The sequence below is a fragment of the Crocodylus porosus genome, unplaced genomic scaffold (genome assembly GCF_001723895.1).
Source record: "Crocodylus porosus isolate Cpor-Errol unplaced genomic scaffold, CroPor_comp1, whole genome shotgun sequence".
NCBI classification, from domain to species: domain Eukaryota; kingdom Metazoa; phylum Chordata; order Crocodylia; family Crocodylidae; genus Crocodylus; species Crocodylus porosus.
In genome coordinates this window covers 3,359,136-3,381,018 of record NW_017728925.1, presented here as the reverse complement: position 1 = coordinate 3,381,018, position 21,883 = coordinate 3,359,136, and the positions used below count along the sequence as shown (strand labels likewise).

General features: G+C 42.8%; 1 protein-coding gene across 1 annotated transcript in view; it reads right to left on the bottom strand.

Moving 5' to 3' along the window:
* Positions 1 to 2,276: 2,276 nt before the first annotated feature.
* Positions 2,277 to 21,883, bottom strand: part of ZNF618 (zinc finger protein 618) — a 134,821-nt gene continuing 115,214 nt past the window's right edge. Inside the window, exons 15-18 of the mRNA XM_019541090.1 lie at positions 17,930 to 18,007; positions 13,548 to 13,649; positions 9,529 to 12,284; positions 2,277 to 5,397 (exon numbers count right to left, since the gene is read on the bottom strand). Coding sequence (XP_019396635.1) covers positions 10,771 to 12,284; positions 13,548 to 13,649; positions 17,930 to 18,007 — 1,694 coding nt within the window. The 3' untranslated portion in view covers positions 2,277 to 5,397; positions 9,529 to 10,770. The remainder of the gene's footprint in view (positions 5,398 to 9,528; positions 12,285 to 13,547; positions 13,650 to 17,929; positions 18,008 to 21,883) is intronic.

The following is a 21,883-nucleotide window of genomic DNA, read 5'->3' as shown; positions in this document are numbered from 1 at the left end:
TAAGTGTTTGTGACCTGTCATTCTCCATAGTTTTGTGGGAAGAACCTGCAGAACTTTATCATGGTACTTAGCTGCACTTTATACCTGGTTTCCTTGCCAGGAAGGAAATAACTTTCTGCGTGGTTTACTATAATCTTTTCTTGTCCCGCAGCAATTCATTAAAAGATGGACAGTATTATGGAATGACTGGAAAGGAAGGAAGGAGGCAATGGACTGAAAACCCATTCCTGCCTCTATAAACTTCACTAAAGCCTTTCCCCAATTTTGGGATTGGGGATCAGATGTCAATCATGCCCTTTCTATCTGCCAGTGCAGGGGGAGCCCAGGATCGTCACCATGGCTCCCCCTGCACCAGCAAGTTGAAAGCTGAGTACCTGCAGGTCCAGGTCAGCAGATCATCAGTCCTGGCCCCAGACCTGCCACGTTCCACTTACGGTCCCATACAAACCTGGCATAAAAATGTTCTACACTATAATCTATACTCGGTGTAGTATATGTTTATGGCTGATTTGCTATTTTATGGTGCCTTAAAATAAATACACATGTAGCACCCTTATCATTTATAATTAGCATGTTAACTTGGCATACACGTCACGTAAAATGAGCCTATGTAACACCCCATGGATCCAAACATCTTTTCCCACAGCTAGCCAGAGCCCTCGAAGAGTCTTGAGACTCTTCCAGAAGCAATGGCACATTCGCCACTTTTCTGTTGCAATGGCCGTAAGTACAAACTATCCTGAGGCTGGTACATACTCACTTGCTGGCGACTCCAAAGCTGTCCTGCTGTGGTTGCTAACAAGGTGCTGCTGAGCACTAAGATGGCCTAGTCTGACATTTCCAAACTAAAAAGTTTAATTTTTCTTCTATTCTAGACATTTTCTGTTCTGAAATCTGTTAATTTAAACTAGAAATGGTAAACAAGAAAGGGCAAAACCAAACCCAGATATTACAAGTCATCCAAAAGACATGTTTCACTTGATCTGATCTGGATTTTTTTCCCCACATTGGCCCATGAAAAGGTATGTGGTTGACAGTCTTTCGCAGGGTGGAAAAATGATATCCAGCCCAACTCTACTCTTGAAGAAATATAAGTTTTGAAAACAGCTACTAGCAACACTAGAAGGTCTTGCAGGCAATGTGCTGCCCGCAAAGAATCAGCGACCCCTCTCAACGCAGGGTCTGATTCATGCAGATTGACCCAATAGCTGCCACAGCCCCTCAGAGCTCCTTTACCATTTTGGTAGGCAAATCTAAACCTGGTGCCGAACATCTCCTGTTCAGTTTGGTTTGAACAATGCTAGTACATCTACCATCTTCATTCCCTTACCTCCATGCATATTCTTTGACGCTTCTTTATTTTCTAATTTAAAAACCATACAGAAAATGAGTTTATCTTTTTGCACCTTTGGTCTGGACTTCCTGGCTGTGCCCAGCTATTTTGAGGGCGCTCTTCACAAAATGGGGATTGAGTTATTAAGCCTTGGTGATAAATTCAGGTAAATCTCTTTAAAGTGTTTGTTCCAGTTAATTTCTTCAATTACTTGTACCTAGAACGTCTGTTGGATTTAAACAGAATTTTTTTGGTAAATACGACTTTTACAGGTGAGACTTTCCACTAAAAATGTACTGCTACCTTGTGACTCTCAGGTGTCAAGATACTTAAATGAACACTTCTAGATCTAAACCAGCAAAGGGCATCAAGCATGATCCCAGAAACATACTTGAAAAAAAGAAACACCCACATGCTCATTTTTTTTTTTCCTAAAGGTTGTTTTATTGTAAAACCATAAATACAACACTGACATGAAAATCCTCAAGCAACGGATGCTTTCTTACAGTTACAGTTTGTCTTCTGCCTTGGCATCAACTCTGAAAAGAATGTTGCAGAAACATGTCTCTAAGATACCTCCTCCAAATAACTGAACTCTGGCCTGGAGCTCTTAGCTAGTTTGGAACTTAAGTGGAATTATTCCTTTTCTAACATGGAATATTTCCATTCAGACAGCAACAGACTTGTAAAAACAGCAACATTTAAACACTTCGATTTTTTATAATCCTTTTCATTTGACGTCAGTCTAAGTTTCAAACAGCACTGAATTTATTGAGCTGTAAAAACAAAAACAAAAAGGAAAAATCCTAAAAAGAAAAACTCAGAAGAACTTGAGTTGGCCTCAAGCATTCATATATATCAATGAAAATCAGCAACTCAACCCCGTGCAATATTGCTCTCTATTGAGTCATTCGATCCACACCAACAATACATGAGACTCCAAACAGGTTTTGTTTGTTTATTAACACAGCAAGTGTGACATTAGATAACCTTTTAAATACAGTACATGGTACAGTGCAGGGCCAGCTGCCCGCACATTTCCCCATTATGAAGACAAAGCCAGCGGTGGCGGTTTATAAAAATATTGTGTTGCTACAAAAGTATAAATTAATGCTACCGGTATTAAGAAATATTAAACACATAAAACTTATAAGGATTAAGAAAAATATTCATTAATACCTGTAGAAAACTCTGGCCTAAAAAAGATATTTTTTGTATAATTTTTTGTATATTTTTTGTATTTTTTTTAAGATGACATGAGATTCTTGCACTTGCAGGTAGAGAGACACACGCAGGTGCATCTATGGTATTGCCTAGAACATCTGCATCTACAGAAAGAAAGGTAAATGCACACAAGTTACTGAGGAAAGGGACTGGGGAAGAAAAGGAGAACATTAATCATTTTCCTGATGAAACAACAAGAGAATTCAACTCCCAACAGGAGGTTTTGAGAAATTAACATACAAAATGAGGAACGGCTTCTTTTCAGACTGGCTGCAAACGAGGATTTCCTGATGGTTTTGTCAGTATGACACACTTTCTAGCTACAGCGCAGACCAGAATCCTCACAGTCTGGGTGACGTGCATTCCTCCTGCATTTGTGACCTTGGCTATTCACCTATCATGAATATTCGGTTTGTCCGTTATCAGTTTTCCTTTTAAATATTTAAAAAAAATTAAATAAAAGTCCCAACATATTTAAACGGACTCTAGAAAATACACAGCAGCCCTAGGACTGTTGCTCCTTCCAGAGTACATCTCCTTTCTAAAGCGGAAAGGTTCTTATCCATGGATAACTTCATCAACAAGGAAAAAAAAATAAACACCCTAACCACACACATTTCAGAGACCACCACAAGAATCCCCAGAAGACTGGAAACAAGCACTCAAGGCTCATGAGGCTGGAAGTCTCTTTAAGGAACTTTGGTTGTGAAAAGCAAGGGTCTGACATGCCTCTACCCATCATTTCCATTGTAAAATCGTCCCATTGTTAAGGCTACGCTGCTCATCTGGGTACCAAGACATACGCTGACTCTGCTGTCAGTGACACTAAAACAATGGAAAGAAAAAAAAATGCTTTCAGTCAGTGGTTGATGTTGTGCACAAACTAGACAATTAAGTGACTCATTTCAGAAGGTACTCTAAAAATTTCAAACTCAGCTGCCTACAGATCATTAACCCTACAGAGGCTATTGGATACACGGTCATCTAATGTAAGCAAAACTCGTCAGTCAAGGTATAAAAACAAAGGACTCTAATTGGTGTAGTAAAAACCCAACTAACCAGCAAAACAAAAAATTAAACAGAAACCCCGAAAACATTCAGTATATAAAATTAAATTTCAGGGCACTCTCATTGGTTTACCATAGCTGGCCTAGCATAAACAAACTATTCCCACAGTTCCAAGGGGCAAAATAGGACCTGTGCCTGGTTTTATCTCTGCATTTTTTTGTTTTGATCAATAAGACATTTTTGCTGGGTGCTTAAGATTTCCCTTGATGTACAGACATATCCCACATACTGTATAAGAGGGTACTTTTGCTATAGGACACATTGTTTAAGCACCTCTTAAATGTAGTAGCCAAAGTTCTGTTGAAAATTTTGCCTACTGACTCTCGTTAGGTTTCATGCTTCTGTGAACCCTTACGTAGCTCCACTGATGCACCAAGGACTCAAACCACCGTGTAATACAGGCAATGCGTAACAGAAGTGGCTAAAGATTCAGTATAGCATCCTCTTGGTCTCTCTTGGCTTATTACTTTTAAGAGTTAAGAAGTACCCATTTGTTGCTCCCAGAACAGTTGCCACCTCTTCCTGCTGGCCAGTTCACACACCACCCATCCCGAAGCCTCTAACATAAATTATAACTGCAGTAAAGAAAGCCTATTTGACTATCTTACACATCAGCAAGGGCTGGGACGGTAATGTACCTAACAACGCACTCAATTGCTCCCTTCAGTCTGGTTTTAAATGACGTCTTGAATGACTGTTCCTCAACTGAAGAGGCCTCTCTTCAGTAGGAAGAGCTTCCTGATATCCAGCTTAATTCTCTGTCATTTCCTTTCGTTGCTTGAGTCCTAATTGTTCCATACAGACCACTTTAACTATTCCTCCACCTTGTGGGTGTTTGCTCCTCTCAAATATGACAGGACTTTTCTTCCTGCCTTGGCCATCAAACTAGATAGATCTGATTCCTTCCTCAGTACATGTTCACCCATCTAGCACTGAATATTTTTTGGGCTACTTTGATTTCCTTCTAATTTGTTGATAACTTAGTGGCATCCCAAGGAGTGTTATAGTGTGTTGTCATAGCATCATACAAAAGTAGGGTTAAAAGGTACCTCAGGAGGTCATCTAGTCCAATCCCTTGCTCAGCGTGGCATCATCCCCATCTAAGCCATTCTACACAGGTGTTCAGCTAGCATCTTCCAAAGAAGACTGTATGAACAACCTTCTCACATAACTACCAGGCACAGTGCCTGTAAACATCCCTAAACCGTAACTTGCCACATGCATGGAAGGGGGACGAGGCCACTGTCAATATCCTGCGGCTGCAAGGATGTGAACTGGTTTGTTAAAATACACGTGAGAGATCCAAGGAAGAGGACCATGCTCTGTGCTCCTCAGTGCAAAGAAAGGCAAAACCTCCACAGTCCATGCCAATCTGACGGTAGGCGTGCCTCTTCCAAGAAAAGTATTTGAAAACATTTCTTTGAACAGAAAATCCTCCAATCTACTATTATGGGTTAGAGCCCCCAACTGGGAGTCATCTTATGGAACTCCAAGGACATGGAGACATAACATCAAATGCTACTTATTTGAATCTGATACAGAATTATCCTAGAAAACATCAGAGGTAAACTGCACTGGTGTAAATCACATTAGTCTTCGTGTTGTGTGCCCATAGTTTACCCTGGGAAAGCCATTTCCTTAAGGAAAACATGCTATTACCTGCTTCCTTTCCACCTAGGAGTAGGCTGTAGTAGTAATCACAGCCTATTACATGCAGGTCCTCAAGGACTGTTGCTCAACTGTCTGCTTTGGTCCTGGTGTATTTTACATTGCTGTACAAAGTTAATGTAAATTACATTGATGTAAATGTGTCATGTATCCAGGCCCGAAAACTCCTCAGTGATACTCAGAAACAGCAATTTAAGCCTTGGGTAAATTTTGAGAAGTATCTAAGCTCTATTTTCAAAAGGCACTTAGGGCCCTAACACACCGAGTTGCTTCTGAAATTTTTGTCCCTTTTCTATTAAAAATATATCATAACATCATTAACTAAATTGAGCTAGTTAAACTGGTGCAAACACTAATGTAGAGGCTTAACTTGGTTTAACTCGTATTTAAATCAAAATAAGTCAATAATTTAGATATGAGCAAACCATTGCAAACAAGGATTAAACTGGTTTCAATAGAGCTACAAAGGCAGCAATTTCACTAGACTGATTTCGATTTTATTTAAACTAATGCAAGTTTTCTACTACAATTCAGGCTTCGATAGCATCCTTCACTCTGGCCTGAGAGATAACAGTTGCATCACAGTCACTGTTACTAACTCTCTAGGAGATAACAGCAGTGAGTGGAGCACTGTCAGATGACAACTGTGTTCTATGGCTGGAGAAATGGAGAGTAGAAACAGATAATGGTGTGCTCCAGCTGCTGTGTTTTATGGAAACACAAGTCATCTAAACATTTTTTTGTTTATAAAACTGTGCCTTTATATTGTATTTTCTTAGTTCTCTTGGTCTTTGCTAATAAGGATATTTGGACATGACACAAGGAGCTTTGTTCCGTTACAGTTCATCTTGTGTTGGTGTTTGCTTCTCAGAAAATGTTGTGACATCATAATCATTTCCGAAACAAATTGTGAAGGCACAAACAGGCACCTATGATGTCACCTGCAGAAAAAGCAGCAGGGACATTAATTCCTACAGAACAGCGATTCTGTTTTCATGCACGAATGCATTTCTAAATAATAAAGAAGGGAACAAATGAAGAAGAGGGCAGGTTCCCAAGACAAACACTGCAGATACAAACTGTTCATCACACAAGCTAGATGAATGAGCTCCTTAAGAACCTTCCTTCCAGTTCAAATGGGATGTAACCTGCATTGCTGTTCACACCATTATCCGGAGGCCACATCTCCTTCTTTCCCTACACCTGCCTACTAAGGCCCCAGACAGCACCTGTTGCTGTGACAGTGTAATTCTATGTACAGCACTTCATCTTCCCCAAACTAAGTAAACAGCAGCAAGCAAACAGAAAATGCAGCAAATCAACAAAATTTCCTGAAATCAAGACCTCTGTAAATTATCTGCAGTCTGGGGAATATGCCACTGCCTGCATAACCAAGTGGTGGGAGAAAGAAAAGCATCACTATATCATTTTTGCACATAAAGCAAATCTGTGCACCACTGACCTAATTCTTTCCTTAAAACTGACAAGACATGGGTAGGCTCAGTAGTGAGGCATCTTATCAGCCACTAATATCATCCTATGAGTTGTGCAGAGCACTGAGTACTTGCAAACAGAACACCTGGTAATCTTAATATGTTTATTATTATTTATTGTTATTACTATTAATAAAAGCTGCAGATTCTGCCATTCCCTAGGTAGGGAGAGGAATAGGTAGTTGCAAGTTATCTCACCAGTTTGCTGTTTTAACCTAGATGCCAGGTTGAGTTGATAAATATTTGGAGGGGTCCCTCCTAACAGACATCACTGCATGCATGCTTTGGTTTATAGTTCATCATTAGTGTGACTAACCAAAGATGCCTTGATAATTGCATTTAGACAAGGGGGTGAGACGTTTATTCTGGCCCTTTCCTTTGCACCACAAAAGCTCTCAAACCATTTTTACTATTACTCCATGGATTAAGTAAATGCCAAAACTATTGCCGTTCTGTCTCATTCACTATTTCAGTGCTTTAAGTCTATACTAAGTCTCCTTTGTTTAGCTCCCCACACACAGTGCCTTTTATATGCATGTAAAAGCTGTGTTATCCGGCACCCATGGGGAATGGGGAGTGCTGGTTAATCAAATATGCCGGTTATCTGAGAAGTGTCTTTGCCTGTTCAGACCACTGCCCCTCCTGCCGCGTCCGGTGTGCCAGATCCTTCACTCCCTGGCATCAGTGTGCTGGGGGACAGTGAGGGGGGGCCCCGTGCAGGCTGCTTTGCCTCGGGCCATGGTCCAAAGTTGGCAAAGTGGGACTCAGCGAAACTGGAAGTGCCACTATCGGACTTCCGGTTTCACTTTTGCCATGTTGATCGGCATGCCAGTTAATAGAGCATTTCAGATAACACAGTCCCAGATAACACAGCTTTTACTGGATAGGAAATGCTCCACTCTGTGTTTAAGCTGAGATGACAAATCTCTCCAGCCCCCCTTCCCCCACCCCAATTGCCAACCCTGTCCATTACTAAATGCAGTCCTGATTAATGCTGGGATTTGCCAAAGAATGTAAGGGAGCTGGATAGTCACATCCCTCATTGAACTGAACTTGAATTTCACTGGCAGTTGGGTGTCCAGCTCTCTTCAGCTCCTCTGATAATCCCAGGCTAAAAGGAGCCTGATTTAAATTGTAAAATAGTGACATTACTAGAAAGTGAACTAAAAGCCTGTTCCAAGGTTTGAGTACCAAGGTGCCCAACACAGTCTGCAAACATGAAGGCAGGTGCAACTTTGGGTTCTCTCTTAGGCAAAGGCTTCCCCATTCTCTCTCTCTGGCTACAAAGGATTTCCAATTCTCTCTCATCAGAATTTCCCTTGCTGTCCCTTTTCATCTTTCTTGGTAGTCTGAAATTTTTACATTTTTCTCTTGCATTGCATGTGCAAATAGATTTGTTACTGAAGGGCTGCTTAAAATGGCTGGGCAAGTAGAGTTCCTCTGGGAGAAAAAAAACAGCAAAAACTTTTTGTTGAAGAGGAAGAAAAAGAATGAAGAAATCTCCACCTGCATAGTCCAATGCAGGAGAAAGCACATTTCCAGATGTCTCTTGCCTTTGAGGGATCTCATTTAAATATTATTCCTGCAGGAGACTGCAATAATCCCTACCAACTCACAGCTGCCTTTAGGAAACTACTGGTTTTCACCCCAACATCAGCGGTGGCAACCAACACAATTTTCAACTCGCTTGTTCTGCACAAGGTGTAATGCTTCCCCAGCCTGAAGGGACAGCCTAAGAAGACGCCAGTAAACAAAAGGCTGTCCTTCAGGGTGCCTGATAATAGGAAGGGTCATTAGTTTGTGAACTCTCCCATCTGTGATCAGTATGCCCAGGGGGAGCATTCAGTACCTTTCATAATCAAAGTACCTTACAATGTGCAGTGATACCAAGAACGCAGAGACTGCAAGCAAGCATAGCAACCCATATGTATTCACACAGGGTATAAGCATATGCGATTACTGAGAAGGACTTAGTGGTAAAGGTCCTGGGGCTTATTTTTCAACTCCGTAACATGTTTTGAGACCTTGAATTTTTGCTGCACTGAGACTGGTAGAAAGGATCTTGCTTTAATACCTATTCAAAAGATGGCCTCTCTAAGGGGGGCAACAGCCTTTGTCCCTAAGTACTGCACTGTCAGTGTACACTGAACAGCTGCTCAGGGACGTCAACCCAAAACCTTCTTGTCCAGAACAGATAGCATTGCTAACTAATTTGCTGCAGTCTTTATTTGGGGTATGTAAATCCCTAAGGCTGGTTAACTGTCACCAGGGATTGCAGTTATGAACTTCTTGCAGTGAAAAATGCTACTTTAAGGAAGGAATTCATTTAGTTTTGCACTTTTGGACTCTTAAAACCCTGCAGAGAACTAAATTTGGCACCAAAAATCTGGATTAATCCAAGATGCACCTGATCTGTCATCCCAAATAGGTTAATGCGCTTGAACCATGCGAGCAGGCACTAGACCATTTTGATGCTGGCCTTGACTGACAGTGGAATGGCTCATGGTCCTTGTCCTTGGGCTTCTATGATAGTATAGGTGGGGAGGGGCTGCAAGTCTGAAGAGCTAGTGAATGTGAAGTTTTAAGGTTACAGGGCCTTCCTAGCCAGAATGATTCAGCAATGTAACACATAGTGTAATGCACTATAGGTATTAAAAAGACATTCATGCTACCAGAGGAAACCATTCCCCAAAACAAAAGGAAAGGAAAAGGTGTAGTTTGTATTTGAGTGGGAGCACTTACATTCAGAACGATCTTTGAACCCACAATGCTTCTCTTCCTTCAAACGCTAGAGTTATAAAACTGATGATCTTTGTTCCCCTGAAAAATCATACACCTTGGTTTGTCCTCGATCACGTGAAAGATTATTTTAAATCTGCACACAGGGAAGGCTTACAGGAATTTTAGATAGCAGAACTTCTCCAACGGTAGCTGGTGGACCACTGGTGGATCACTCGGTGGTGGTCTGTGGAGAGCTGTCTGGTCAAAAGATGCTGGCTTCTCCTTTTTCTCTCACCATTTAACTGTATTAAAAGTAGCTAAACAGTACATTACTTCCCTAAAGTTACTCTTCCATATAAGCAATCGTTGCAGTTCCCACAGGGATGCTATTTAGTGGTGAATGGGCCACTCTGTAAATGAATTTGAGAACCCCTGTTATGCAGGACATACAGGTGAGATAAGCTAGTTTACAGTGGGACTTCAGAAAAAAAAAGTTAATGTGTAAAAAAAAAATCTATAAAACATAACAATCACAGACATTCTTTGCCATACTTTCTCTCAGTTCTAACTCAAATGTAAAATCACTAGCTAAGAAGTTTAACTCAAAAACGGGAGTGGCGACTGAAAAGTAACTCTTTGGGGGGGAAGGGACTACTTGTATGAAAAGATTAAAATAATGTATTTCCTTAAAGTTTCCCATCCTGACTTCTAACACAACTTGGTGTTTGTAAAACACAGCTGCCCTGATAACATGCAATGTATGTTAAGAAGGCTGCAAACGAATGCCCTCAAGGTGTACAGTTATTCATAGGAGCAAAGTCCAGTGCAGAACTGGTCTGTTCAACGTAGTTTGATTATCCATGGCAAGATGGCCCAGGGGACAAGAGGAAGGGTGGGGTAGAGGAGAAATAAAAGAAACTTCAAGTCACTTTAGATCTCAGCTGCCTGAAGACTTTAGAACGTCAGCCTCCCATTGGTCTGCCCGCTTGAAAACATTAGAAAGTCTGTCAAGTCCACACGCTATCTATGGAAAGGAGCACGTTCCTGGCAGAGGGCTGTCTCTCACACGTGCTCAGCTCTCCTCTCAAACTTAGTTTTTATATATATTTATATTTTTATATATATATTTATATATATATAAAAAAGCACTTGGTTTCCAGGGGCATTCATAATGAGGTCCACAGTGTTTAGAACTTAAATTTTTTCTCTTTGTTTGGAACAGTGTTTTAAAGTTTTGTTTTGTTTTTTAATTAAAAGATAGTTTTAAAGCATGTTGGACTTCAAAAACATGAGTTTGTTCATGTCTTCTGGACTGAGCAGTCGCCTCCTTTTGATTAAGAGGGCCTGCTCGCACATATTTACACATTCGCTTCTGGCACCAACAGCAGGCACTGCTAAGAGCCAAAAGGCCAACTTGGCTAGTTTTGTATGCTTTTGGGTAACACATGACCAGTACTGAAACAGATCAGGAGTGGCCTGGAAGAGGGGTTCTTGCAAATAATCATAGACTTCATTTTTCCCAAACCGGTCTTCTTCCTGAGCTGGTAGGGCCTCGCCTGCTGCCCGTGGTTTCTTGGTGGAAGGTTCAAATTCTGTTTCTTCTGCCCAGGACTCTTTCACTTCATTGATCAATTCACAGACTTTGCCAATGATCTCTTCATGCTGGTACGGTGGGACAGGCCGCAGCTTCTGCTGAGGGTCCAAAATCATGGCTACTTTGTGTGCAGAATGAACTTTGAAGTTCTCTTTCAGTGCCTCCAGGAAGAGATGGCAGAGCTTGCTGACTACACCAGCATCATTGGCTTTGGAAGTGAATAGCTTCTCCAGTTTAACATACGTGGGCAGGACTAGCTGCAAAGTGGGCCGGTTCTCATTGCTTAGCTCAATCACTGCTTGTTTCACTGGTGCTAAAATGGCTGCCAAGTTGCTGAGCAGATGCTTGTTCAGGTTTTGGATGAGGTTCATTTTCTTGGCCCTGCTGTAGAACTCGCAGATCTGCTCGTAGCGCTCATGGACAAGCAGGAGGGAGTCAGTCACTGAGTTCCAGCAGGGTGGGAGAGAAGTCTCCTCCAGAGAGCCAAAGGTCTCCTTTGAGAGGCCTGTGGACCCTGCCAAATCTTCACAGACATTCAGGAGCTCGATGACTTCATGCATATTGCGAGCTTGTAGTGTTCGCTTATTCAGCACACTTTGCACTACTGAGTTCAAGGCACAGGCTGAGCAACGCAAGCACATGCCTGCCTTGGAGAAAGCAGATGAGTTGACCTTGCAGTCTGTGACATACACTGTCCTGATTTCTGACATCACAAACTCTGAGAGAACGTTCTGCACCCAGTGGTGGATAAAATCACCATTTTCTCGGATGTCCACACCCTTAATTCCCAGGACATAACTCTTGATGTGGTTGCCTTCTGCCTGGTAAGCTGTCAAAATGTAGCAGGAATCTGGGCCAACACTTTGAGAGTGGCACGTGACCCCTATGCCCAGGCAGGCATTGCTGCCCAGGGCACAGGTCACTTTCACTTTCACTTGGTTGTACATCCGAGGCAAGTGCTTCAGAGCCAAAGTATTGAAGTTACCTAAGATTTCAGTGACAGAAAAGGCACCATAGCGAGCGCCACTATCCACCAGGGTCTGTGCCAGCTTGATGAATTCCTTCCCGCTCACCACACTCAGAGCTCCCAGATCGGTGCACATCACCCGCAGCAACCTCTCAGCAATGTTCTGCCGCTCCTTCTCTGGAATCGCACTGTTTCCTACCGAACCACTTGCAGATGCTGCAGGGAAATACAAAAAAGGCAAGGGATTTGTCAGAACTGTTCCTTCTATACCAGGGATAGGAAAAGGGGCAAGATACTATGTCACAGAGTAATACTTGCCCAGACTGCAGCAGATAGAAGTCTATTCTTGAATCTAGCGTTTCCTATGGGCAGCTCCTATCCTAAATTGTTTCTAATTTCAGGTTCTCCTGATGTTATAGTGATGGCCTTGTTCTTTTCCTTAAACCAGAGAGGGGCTTGTGTGCAAGTTTTCCTGGCCTTGGGAAGAGAAACTGCACAAGCGGATTAAGCAGAATTTAGCCAAGGTGAGGGCCACAGGCTCTTTGTTCCTTACAACGGATCTCTTGTTGGCACCGAAAATTCTAATCAAGCAGCTATTTTTTTTCAGTGCATAAATGTTGGCAATTAGGATTCTGATTCACCTGGCATATCTCATTATGGTAAACTGGCCTTTCCATTCCAATATTGATTTCAATTTGAGTTTAGGATTCAGGTCTTGTGTTAGCATCAAATGCTTTTATAAGAGCTACATCTATACAAGTTTGTATGGACATCTGGCTTCTTTGTTCAATTTAGCTTTACTATAATTTAAGGATCTCCTTCAATTCTCCCAGCTCAAGTTGTTCCCATTTTGAGGGGCTGCTGATGGCTATATGGTTAATGCCATTTTTGGCCCAATGGAGCACTAGGTTTCAAATGAACGGTGTTTCTTCAGGGCAGCTCAGCTAAAGCACCTTACTAATGTTTCTGGATTATGCGCAGGAGGCTGTGACCAAAGTACAAGGTTATGTGGCTTGTTAGTGGCTGATCCAGAGTCAGGCTGACTCCTGTCATTGCCAGTAAATACCAGGTTATGCTTTATGGCATGATGTTGCATCTTGTGGCACAGAAATCTAACCTCAGATCAGCAGTTGCAACTCCTATGGAAGTCTAATCTAGCTAATTGGTTTAGGACAGGTGTTCTCTCAATAATTTTTTTTGGGGGGGATGTGGGACTATCACCACATACTCATCTTCTCCTCTGGGGTTCCCACATGTCCTCAGAACATATTCCAATGGTGTGCCAGTGGGAAGAGAGACAACAGTTTGTAGAATGCTATGTGGACAACTGAGGAAAAACATGTAATTAAAAGCACCGGAGACTAGTGAGTAGTATGATCTTTGGCCTGCTAGAACTACAGTTTTGCCTCAGATACAGAGCCACTGGTTCAGCACCTACAGGTAAAATATACTGCTCAAAGAGAAAACACTGATACATACTATTATTGGCATTGTTTCTTTGGAGCTGTGGTTTCCACTTTTCTTCCACAACAGTCGGAGGTGATCTGGGTTGATTAGAGGCAATGTTGTTCTCATTGTCAGCTGTGGGGCACAAGACATGAATACATTAGTCAGAGGTGGGGGACACACATTTCACTAGGAAGGAAACATATGGTGGCCATGTGCTGGGATGGTCTATGTCAGTTCTTGTACTCTCAGTCTCCTCAGGACAGTAAGATAGGAATAAGCTTAAAGCACAGAATGGGAAAATGGTCTCCAATACTTTTTACTTTTAATTTCCTTTGTTAGCGTAACCCTATTCTACTATATTTTTCTGTAGGTTTTTAATAGTTAACTAACAATAGAAAATGATGTTTTTAACCTTGCAGTGCCTCTGTTCTCAAGGTTTGCATGTATGCAGACACACACAGCATATTGCCCCAATCTCCTTAATGCAGCTGAAATAACAGCAACTTGTTTTTGCTTTAGTGCCACTGATGCCATCAGCACAGCCTCAGGAGCACATCTGTTAGCTAGCTGTGACTGTAGAGCCAAGAGAAGACATCTAGAGTGTTTTCAGTGGGGCCTAAAACAGTTGTCACTTTAATTTCTGGAATAAGCAAGAGATTTTTGTGAGGGTAAGTGCAAAAAAAAAAAAAAAACTGAAAAGGAGAGACTTTTAAGCAAATTTGATCTCTGGTTCTTTTCTTGATTTATTTTTTTATCCCCTTAAGATCCTACCTCGTAGCAACCTTCCTATCTTTCCAACTTCTGAGTGGTTGGAGCCACACCCTGCTGGTGTCCCTGGGACTCTCCAAGCACCCTGGTCTCCCCAAGTCCTCAGCACTGCCAAACTCCCCCGGGGTGGTGGTAGGAAGGGGAAGCTGGAGGAGGAAGAAGGCCAGAAACTCTGGCAGCAGCAGCAGGAGAGCAATGTAGGTAGTGGCACCCAGACTAGGAGCCAGAGGGGGCCACAGGTCAATCCCTTGGGGCTGCACGCAGCTCATGAGCAGCCAACTGGGCAGCCCTGCCCTGGGGTTTTGGAGATATGGAGAGACATACATGTAAAGCACTCAAATATTGTTGAAGCACTCAAATATTGTTGAAGCAGTAGTATAAGGGCAGACAGAACAGCCTCCTAGCTAAAGTATCCCTGAGAAACACTTCAGAGTCTGATATAGCGTGGACTAATTCACAGGACTAGAACACGGTGCGTCCTCTGTCTACTCAGTTTTTATGCACTTAAAAGTTGATTAAAGCACTATAAACATTACATCTGCCTATGCCCTATGCTATCCTCAGCCTCCTGGTACCTGAAGATTTTGTAAGATTAAAAATATGTTTTTCTCCACCACAGAAAACCAGGTAAGAATTTCCTTTGGACCTGTTCATTGTTGCCCCTAGGCTGAATAACCTGCTTATTGTAGTGCTCAGTGATAGTACTTCCTGTGAGGCTGAAATCTGATCAACTCTTCTTGGTTTGTAACCATCGTTCAACTCTCCCTGTTTTGTAACCATCGTTCAACTCTCCCTGGTTTGTAACCATCGTTCAACTCTCCCTGGTTTGTAACCATCGTTCAACTCTCCCTTCACCTCTTACATGTCACATAGACTGAATAGGCCCTCTCTGCCTGCTCCTCCTCACCCCATCCTGCACCAGGGTAAATTCAGTTGCCACAAACTACCCTACTTTTATCCTGCCTGGGCATTACATTGGCAATGTCCTAGGCCAACAACTCACTGGATCTCACTCAAGAGAGATTCAGGAAATGGTTGAAAATGGAAGAGAACACCGCTTCCATAACTAAACTGTGATTCTATAGCAGATGAACAAATAATAGGGCAGGGATTTGGTTGTGGGCCTGTCAGGGGGTCTCTCTGCCTGTCCAAGGGAGCCAAGACCTTACACAGTGTACCTAGAAGGGGATGTCCAGTATTTGGAGAGCCTGATGCTGAGCTCCAAGACCACAGAGTCCAGTCAGAAAGAAGGCAACTACACAAGCTTTTGTGGGAATGAAGAGAAGAAAGGAGAAACAGGAGACCTTCTGCAAAATGCTGGAAATCAGAAATGACTGGCTGGATTTTCCCCAATTCTGTCTATTCTAACTGCTCCATTGCCAGCAGCACAGATAGTATGAATTCTGTATATCTGCTGGTAGCTAATGAGACAGGCCTTGTGTCTGTTCCAATTTTGTTCAGGTAAGACTCATTCATGTGACAGCCTTCTGGTCCTGGCAAGGGGAAAACTGTATTTCCCTTTTTAAATCTATTTCATAATATTAGGAGATTTATTTTGTGCAATTATCCACTGGCATTTGATATGGTGTTAATAGGATTTGTGCAGTTCATTCTCATCCTCTTTTATCAGTCAGGTTGAGTCTAGATAGATCACTCTTCTTTAATTTCTCATCATGCCTCCAATCCTTTAATCCAGGTTCAGCCTTGTTGTCCTCTTTATTTTAGCAGTAGATTGCAAAAAAGGCATTATATGGTAGCACTAGACCTGAACAAAGTACTCTAAAGGGAGTCAAAGCTGTATATTGCACAGTATAATTACAGAATAAATTCCTTTGCCTTGTATTCTGCCATGCTATTTCTGCCTCTCAGTCTCCAATTTACATTCTAATTGCTTCTTCCCATTGTGTAGCTATTTTACAGAGCTATAATCTTTCCTAATTACCTTTTAGCCTCCAGACTCAGCCCTCTGCATGATTCAAGTGCCAACAAAGCCCTGTTCTTACTCTTTGAGACTAGCAGCATATTCCCGGTGTTCAGTCACTTGTGTAAAAGGGTCTAATAGACTCATCATTTTCAGTTGGAAGATTAGATATTTACCATAAACACTCTGAAAAGACTTCAGAAATGACAAGTTAAACTGGGTTTCTCCATGCCCTATCAGGAAAGGCATTTGACACTATCCACAGTCCTATCAGATTGCTGCATGTGTGGGATGCAGGTGTAATACTCTAACAGACATACTGTCATGATGCCAGACTCCTCAGTACAGTGGGGCAAGTGGGAGCTTAGTGCCAGCACACACCATGCTGAGGTGTCACTGCTTTTTCAGTGAATGCATTCAGTAAAACACCGAAAGGCCTTTGCCACACAGTGCATAGGGCCACTGTATGAAAGGCAGTGTTCTGTTTTGAGATGTATAAGTTGAAATGCACTGATTTCCCATACTGAAATTTATACCGAGATAAAAACTCTTGGAAAAAAAAAAAAAAAGAAAAATGGAAGCTAAAATGTTTTGAATGCCCAAACTATTTTTCCCCAGAAATGTCTTTTGCCAAATAGCGAAGAATTCAATGACCGAATGAAGATACCATATTTACTCACATACCACACATACCTTTCCCCTCAAAATCAGCCCACCTCATCCCCCAAACTGGAGTGTGCGTCTTAAGCAGGGAAGCTGACCTCCTGCCTAGAGTAAAACCCACGCTGATTTGATTCCTGCTCCACAGTACAGCAGCAGTGGCATTACTATTACTATTCAGGCAGCTGAGTAAGTCAATTGATTTAAAGGCACATTGTTCTTTGCAACTGTTAATGATCATCTTTCCTTTTTAATGATCTTTATGTTCCACTAATCAAGCTAAACTGTCACACCATGGCTTTGAACCTTGGTCCTCAGCCTGGCATCCTACAGCTGATCACCCAGGCTGATCTGAAACCACCAGCAGAGTCTAACCCTCCACCTGCTCCCTGTCACTGTCCTGGCTGGCTGGGCTCAGCTGACCCTCCAGTGGAAATATCTTTTTTTCTGTGTTCTGCCTTCCCAAAAAACAAGGAACATGTCTTATTTGGGGGCATTTGGTATGAGACACTACAGGTTAGTGTTCAAATCTCACCATCCTTCCTAAAATGAAATTTTCATTCTCTACACTACAGCTACAATACCTATGAGCAGGGAAGAGTAACAATGAAGACAAAGGTTTTATTGGCTTCAAGGAGAAACTTTGCCTGAGTCTAGGATGGCTTTTTCTCAGCACAGAAGATCTCCATCTGCTTTTTAGATCTGAATTCCACTGAGTGGAGTGGCTGATGACTGCTAATGAAATGATCAGTTCCTAGATATTGCTGGGATGAGAAGAGAGTGGTGTGATTTGATACACAACATACGAGTATAATGTACACTTTTAACCTACCCACAGAAAGTGATCTGAAATACCCATTAAATCACTTAAAGAGCCCTGTGCTCTGGGAGCCACTGCCCCATGCTCTAGTTCATCTAACTTTTTTTCCCCTGAGAATGCCAAGTGAAATTGCATGGTCTTTAAAAATTGAAAGCTCAGGAAACTCAACAGACACAGTGAGAGGAGTTGGCATCAGGTGAAACTCTGTCATTCAACCATATGAACTAGTTGTGCCCAACTTACCTGCATGGGACTGCATGTGTTCCAGGAGATTGTTATAAAACTGGAACTGGATTCCACAAGCTCCACAGGTGTAAGGTTCTGTTCAGAAGAAATCAGTTCAGAAGAATTATATAGAATATGCAGAGAAACAGCATCTCCTGAATTACAGCCACAGGATCTGATCCTGCAAGCCTATCTCCATGTTCTTAATTTAACCATGCAGGCCCCTGGGAGTTACTGGGACTACACACATTTAAAGTTAAACACATCCACAAGTGTTTGCAAGATTGGGGCCCTTATCAGACTAGTGGATGATTGTAAAGGCTATACATTTACAGCCAATTCATTGCTGCTTAAAATTATTCCTTTTTATAGCTCTTTGTTCTTTTGTGCCTTAAAAGTTAATTTAATTTTAAATCCAGTTTTTTCATTTCTAGTTCCTGACTCCTTTCTTGCATCAGAAGGCAGATCTCTCCCCTACCCCCTTTTCCCACCCATAGAGAGAACTGGGCTGTGACAAATCCCACTGTCCTCAAGCAACAGGGGCACTGCATGGATAATTGGGCCTGTGCTTTCCTGGCCACTGGACAAGCCTCAGTTCTGTGGGGTGGGCTGAAGGACATTAAGTTCAGCAGCCAGGGTATGCAGAAAGCCTGAACAGGAATACAGCACAAAAAAAATGAGCTGCAGGCAGGTGGAGGGGGAAAGGGAACAGGACATGGAAGGGGCTGAGCAGAGCACAAGAGCCAAATTCCCAGCCAGTGGAGAGGGATGGAAATGTCTCTAAGCTGTGTCTTGGTTAGTGAGTATTTGTGCACACAATTCACACCTGACCATGAACCAGCTGAATGTTTCTAGCTTACTTCTATCTGAGGAGAAGCAAACTGAAAGCTTAATTTGTCAGTGAGCTGGCTTGAAAGTGTGCGTTTCCAATTCAGTTTTCATATTAGTTGCAGTGTACTGACTTTAAGATGTACAAGACACCATGAATAGCACCATAATTACTTAAAGATTTAATTCTAGATGTTCCTGTATGCCAGCCTATTTGCACTACTCCTCTGTGGTATTATGCTTCATAACAATAATATGAGCGCAGCATGTGAACTATGTATATAACTGACTGGCAGGCACAGAGTAAAGTCCGGTCCTACAGTATGTTCATAGATTCATAGATGCTAGGGTCAGAAGGGACCTCAACAGATCATCAAGTCTGACTCCCTGCCTAGGCAGGAAAGAGTGCTGCGGTCAGGTGACTCCAGCCAGATGCCTATCCAGCCTTCTCTTGAAGGCCCCCAAGGTAGGGGAGAGCACCACCTCCCTTGGAAGCCCACTCCAAGTTTTGGCCACCCTTACTGTGAAGTTTTTCCTGATGTCTAGCCTAAATCTGCTCTCTGTCAGCTTGTGACCATTGTTCCTTGTTACCCGAAGAGGCACCCTGGTGAACAGAGCATCTTCAATCCCTTGCTGTGTTCCCCTAATGAATCTGTAGGTGGCCACAAGATCACCTCTCAGCCCTGTCTTGCGGAAGCTGAAGAGGTCCAGGTCCCTCAGTCTCTCCTCATAGGGCTTGTCCTGTAAGCCCCATGCCATACGAGCGGCCCTCCTCTGGAGACTTCCAAGTCTATCAACATCCTTCTTAAAGTACAGCGCCCAAAACTGGACACAGTACTCCAACTGCGGTCTGACCACTGCTGCACAGAGGGGAAGTGTCACCTCCTCGGTTCTATTTGTCATGCATCTGCTGATGCATGATAAAGTGCAGTTAGCTTTGCGGATGATTTCATCACACTAATGACTCATGCTCATCTTGGAGTCCACTATGACCCTGAGATCCCTTTCCGCTTCTGTGCTGCTGAGAGGGTCACTTCGTAGCCAGTAGGTGTGCTGGATATTTTTGTGCCCTAGGTGCAGCACTCCGCATTTGTCCTTGTTGTACTGCACCCTATTGTGTACTGCCCACTTTTCTAACCTGTCCAAGTCTGCCTGTGATCATTCCCTACCCTCCAGAGCGCGTACTTCACCCCACAATTTAGTATTGTCCGCAAACGTGGACAGAGTACACTTCACACCCACATCCAAGTCACTGATGAAGATATTGAAGAGTACAGGACCAAGGACCAAACCCTGTGGGACCCCACTACCCACATCCTTCCAGGTCGATAACGATCCATCTACTACCACTCTCTGGGTGCGACTGCTAAGCCAATTTGCCACCCTCTGGACCGTGTAAACATCCATGTCACAGCCTCTTAATTTATTGAGGAGTATGGGAAGAGATACCATATTGAAGGCCTTGCTAAAATCCAAGAAAATGACATCCACCTCTACTTCTGCCCCTAAGCATTTTGTGACCCTGTCATAAAACAAAACCAGATTAGTCAGGCATGATCTACCTGCTACTAATCCATGCTGGTTGCCCTGCTGCCTTATTTTTCCTGCTGGACTCCCACAAATATGATCCTTCATAAACTTTTCAAAGACCTTTTCAAGGATGGAGATAAGACTGACTAGCCTAAAATTACTTGGATCCTCCTTCCTCCCCTTCTTGAAAATAGGGACCACACTGCCCTTTTTCCAGTCCTCTGGGACCTGACCTGAGTGCCATGAGCGCTCAAACAGCTGTGCCAGTGGTTCTGCTATGACACTGGCCAATTCCTTCAAGACTCCTGGATGCAGCTCATCCGGACTTGCTGACTTAAACACGTCCAGTCCATCCAAGTGGCTCTGCACCAAGTCAGCGTCGACAGCTGGCTGGCTGGTGATCCTCTGATGCCCATCTAAGAACCCATTAAGAGACTTATTTTGAGCCCTGTTCAGGAACACTGAGGGAAAAAACCTCATTGAATAGCTCAGCCTTGTCCCCCCTCTCTATCACTAATTAATCCTTCTCGTTCAGTAGGGGTCCTATGCTGCCCTGCGCCTTCCTTTTACTCCCCACATACCTAAAAAAAAGACTTTTTGTTGTCTTTAATTTGTGTTGCCAGCCTCAGCTCTGTAGTTGCTTTGGCTTTGCTAACTGCCTCCCTGCAAGTGCAGGCCAAGTAGGTATACTCCTCCTTGGTAGCTTCCTTCTGCTTTTACTGCCTATATACCTTCTTTTTTGCCCTAAGGCTCCCCTTGATTTCCCTGTTTAGCCAAGGAAGTTTCTTGGCTCCTTTCCCCCTTTTCCCTGGTACTGGGATAGTCTCCCTTTGTGCCCGAAGGATTGCTTCCTGTAGAAACGACCACCCTGTTACAGATGTGTATCTAAGCTTTTAGGAAAAAAGGTATAATTTATTACTGAGATATCACATACCTCTTCTAGATGCACAACAGAAATAGCAACCACATGGGAAGGTCCGGATTGCTTATTTCCAAAATATATGCAAGACTGTCTTGGCTATAATTCCTGATAACTCCTGATAGCAGATAGCAAAGAGCAGCACTTAGTACAGAGCTGGATGTGTGATAAAGCAAAAATGAAAAGGCTTCTTACACTGAAACCTAGGGAGCTATCTATTAAAGACAAGAATACCCAACTACCTGTGGGTGCACACTTCTCACAAGACAACCACTGTCTTTCCAATCTCTCAGTTCTAATCCTCAAAGGGAATTTACAAAACACCCTTTGTAGACGAGCCTACAAACTTTACTTCATAAATCTACTGGACTAAATATGGACATTGGATTCACAGCACATTATACCCTGCCTGCCATCTGATAACCCCAGGTAACCTGTCTGCATTTTACCAGCTACATTCTATCACCACTTAAAATTCCCCCACTTCCCCCCAACTACCTGTCTCACAGGGCCTTGATCCTCACTGCTATGCATTTGCATTTTCACAGACCTGCATTTTGCATACTGGCCTCCATTCCACCCAGGACAGCACCCAAGCAACAACAAACTCTCCCTGTCCCTGAAGAAGGGTGTTTGTACTCAAAAGCTTGCAAAGAACAATTTTTCCAACCATTTAGTTGGTTTAATAAAAGATA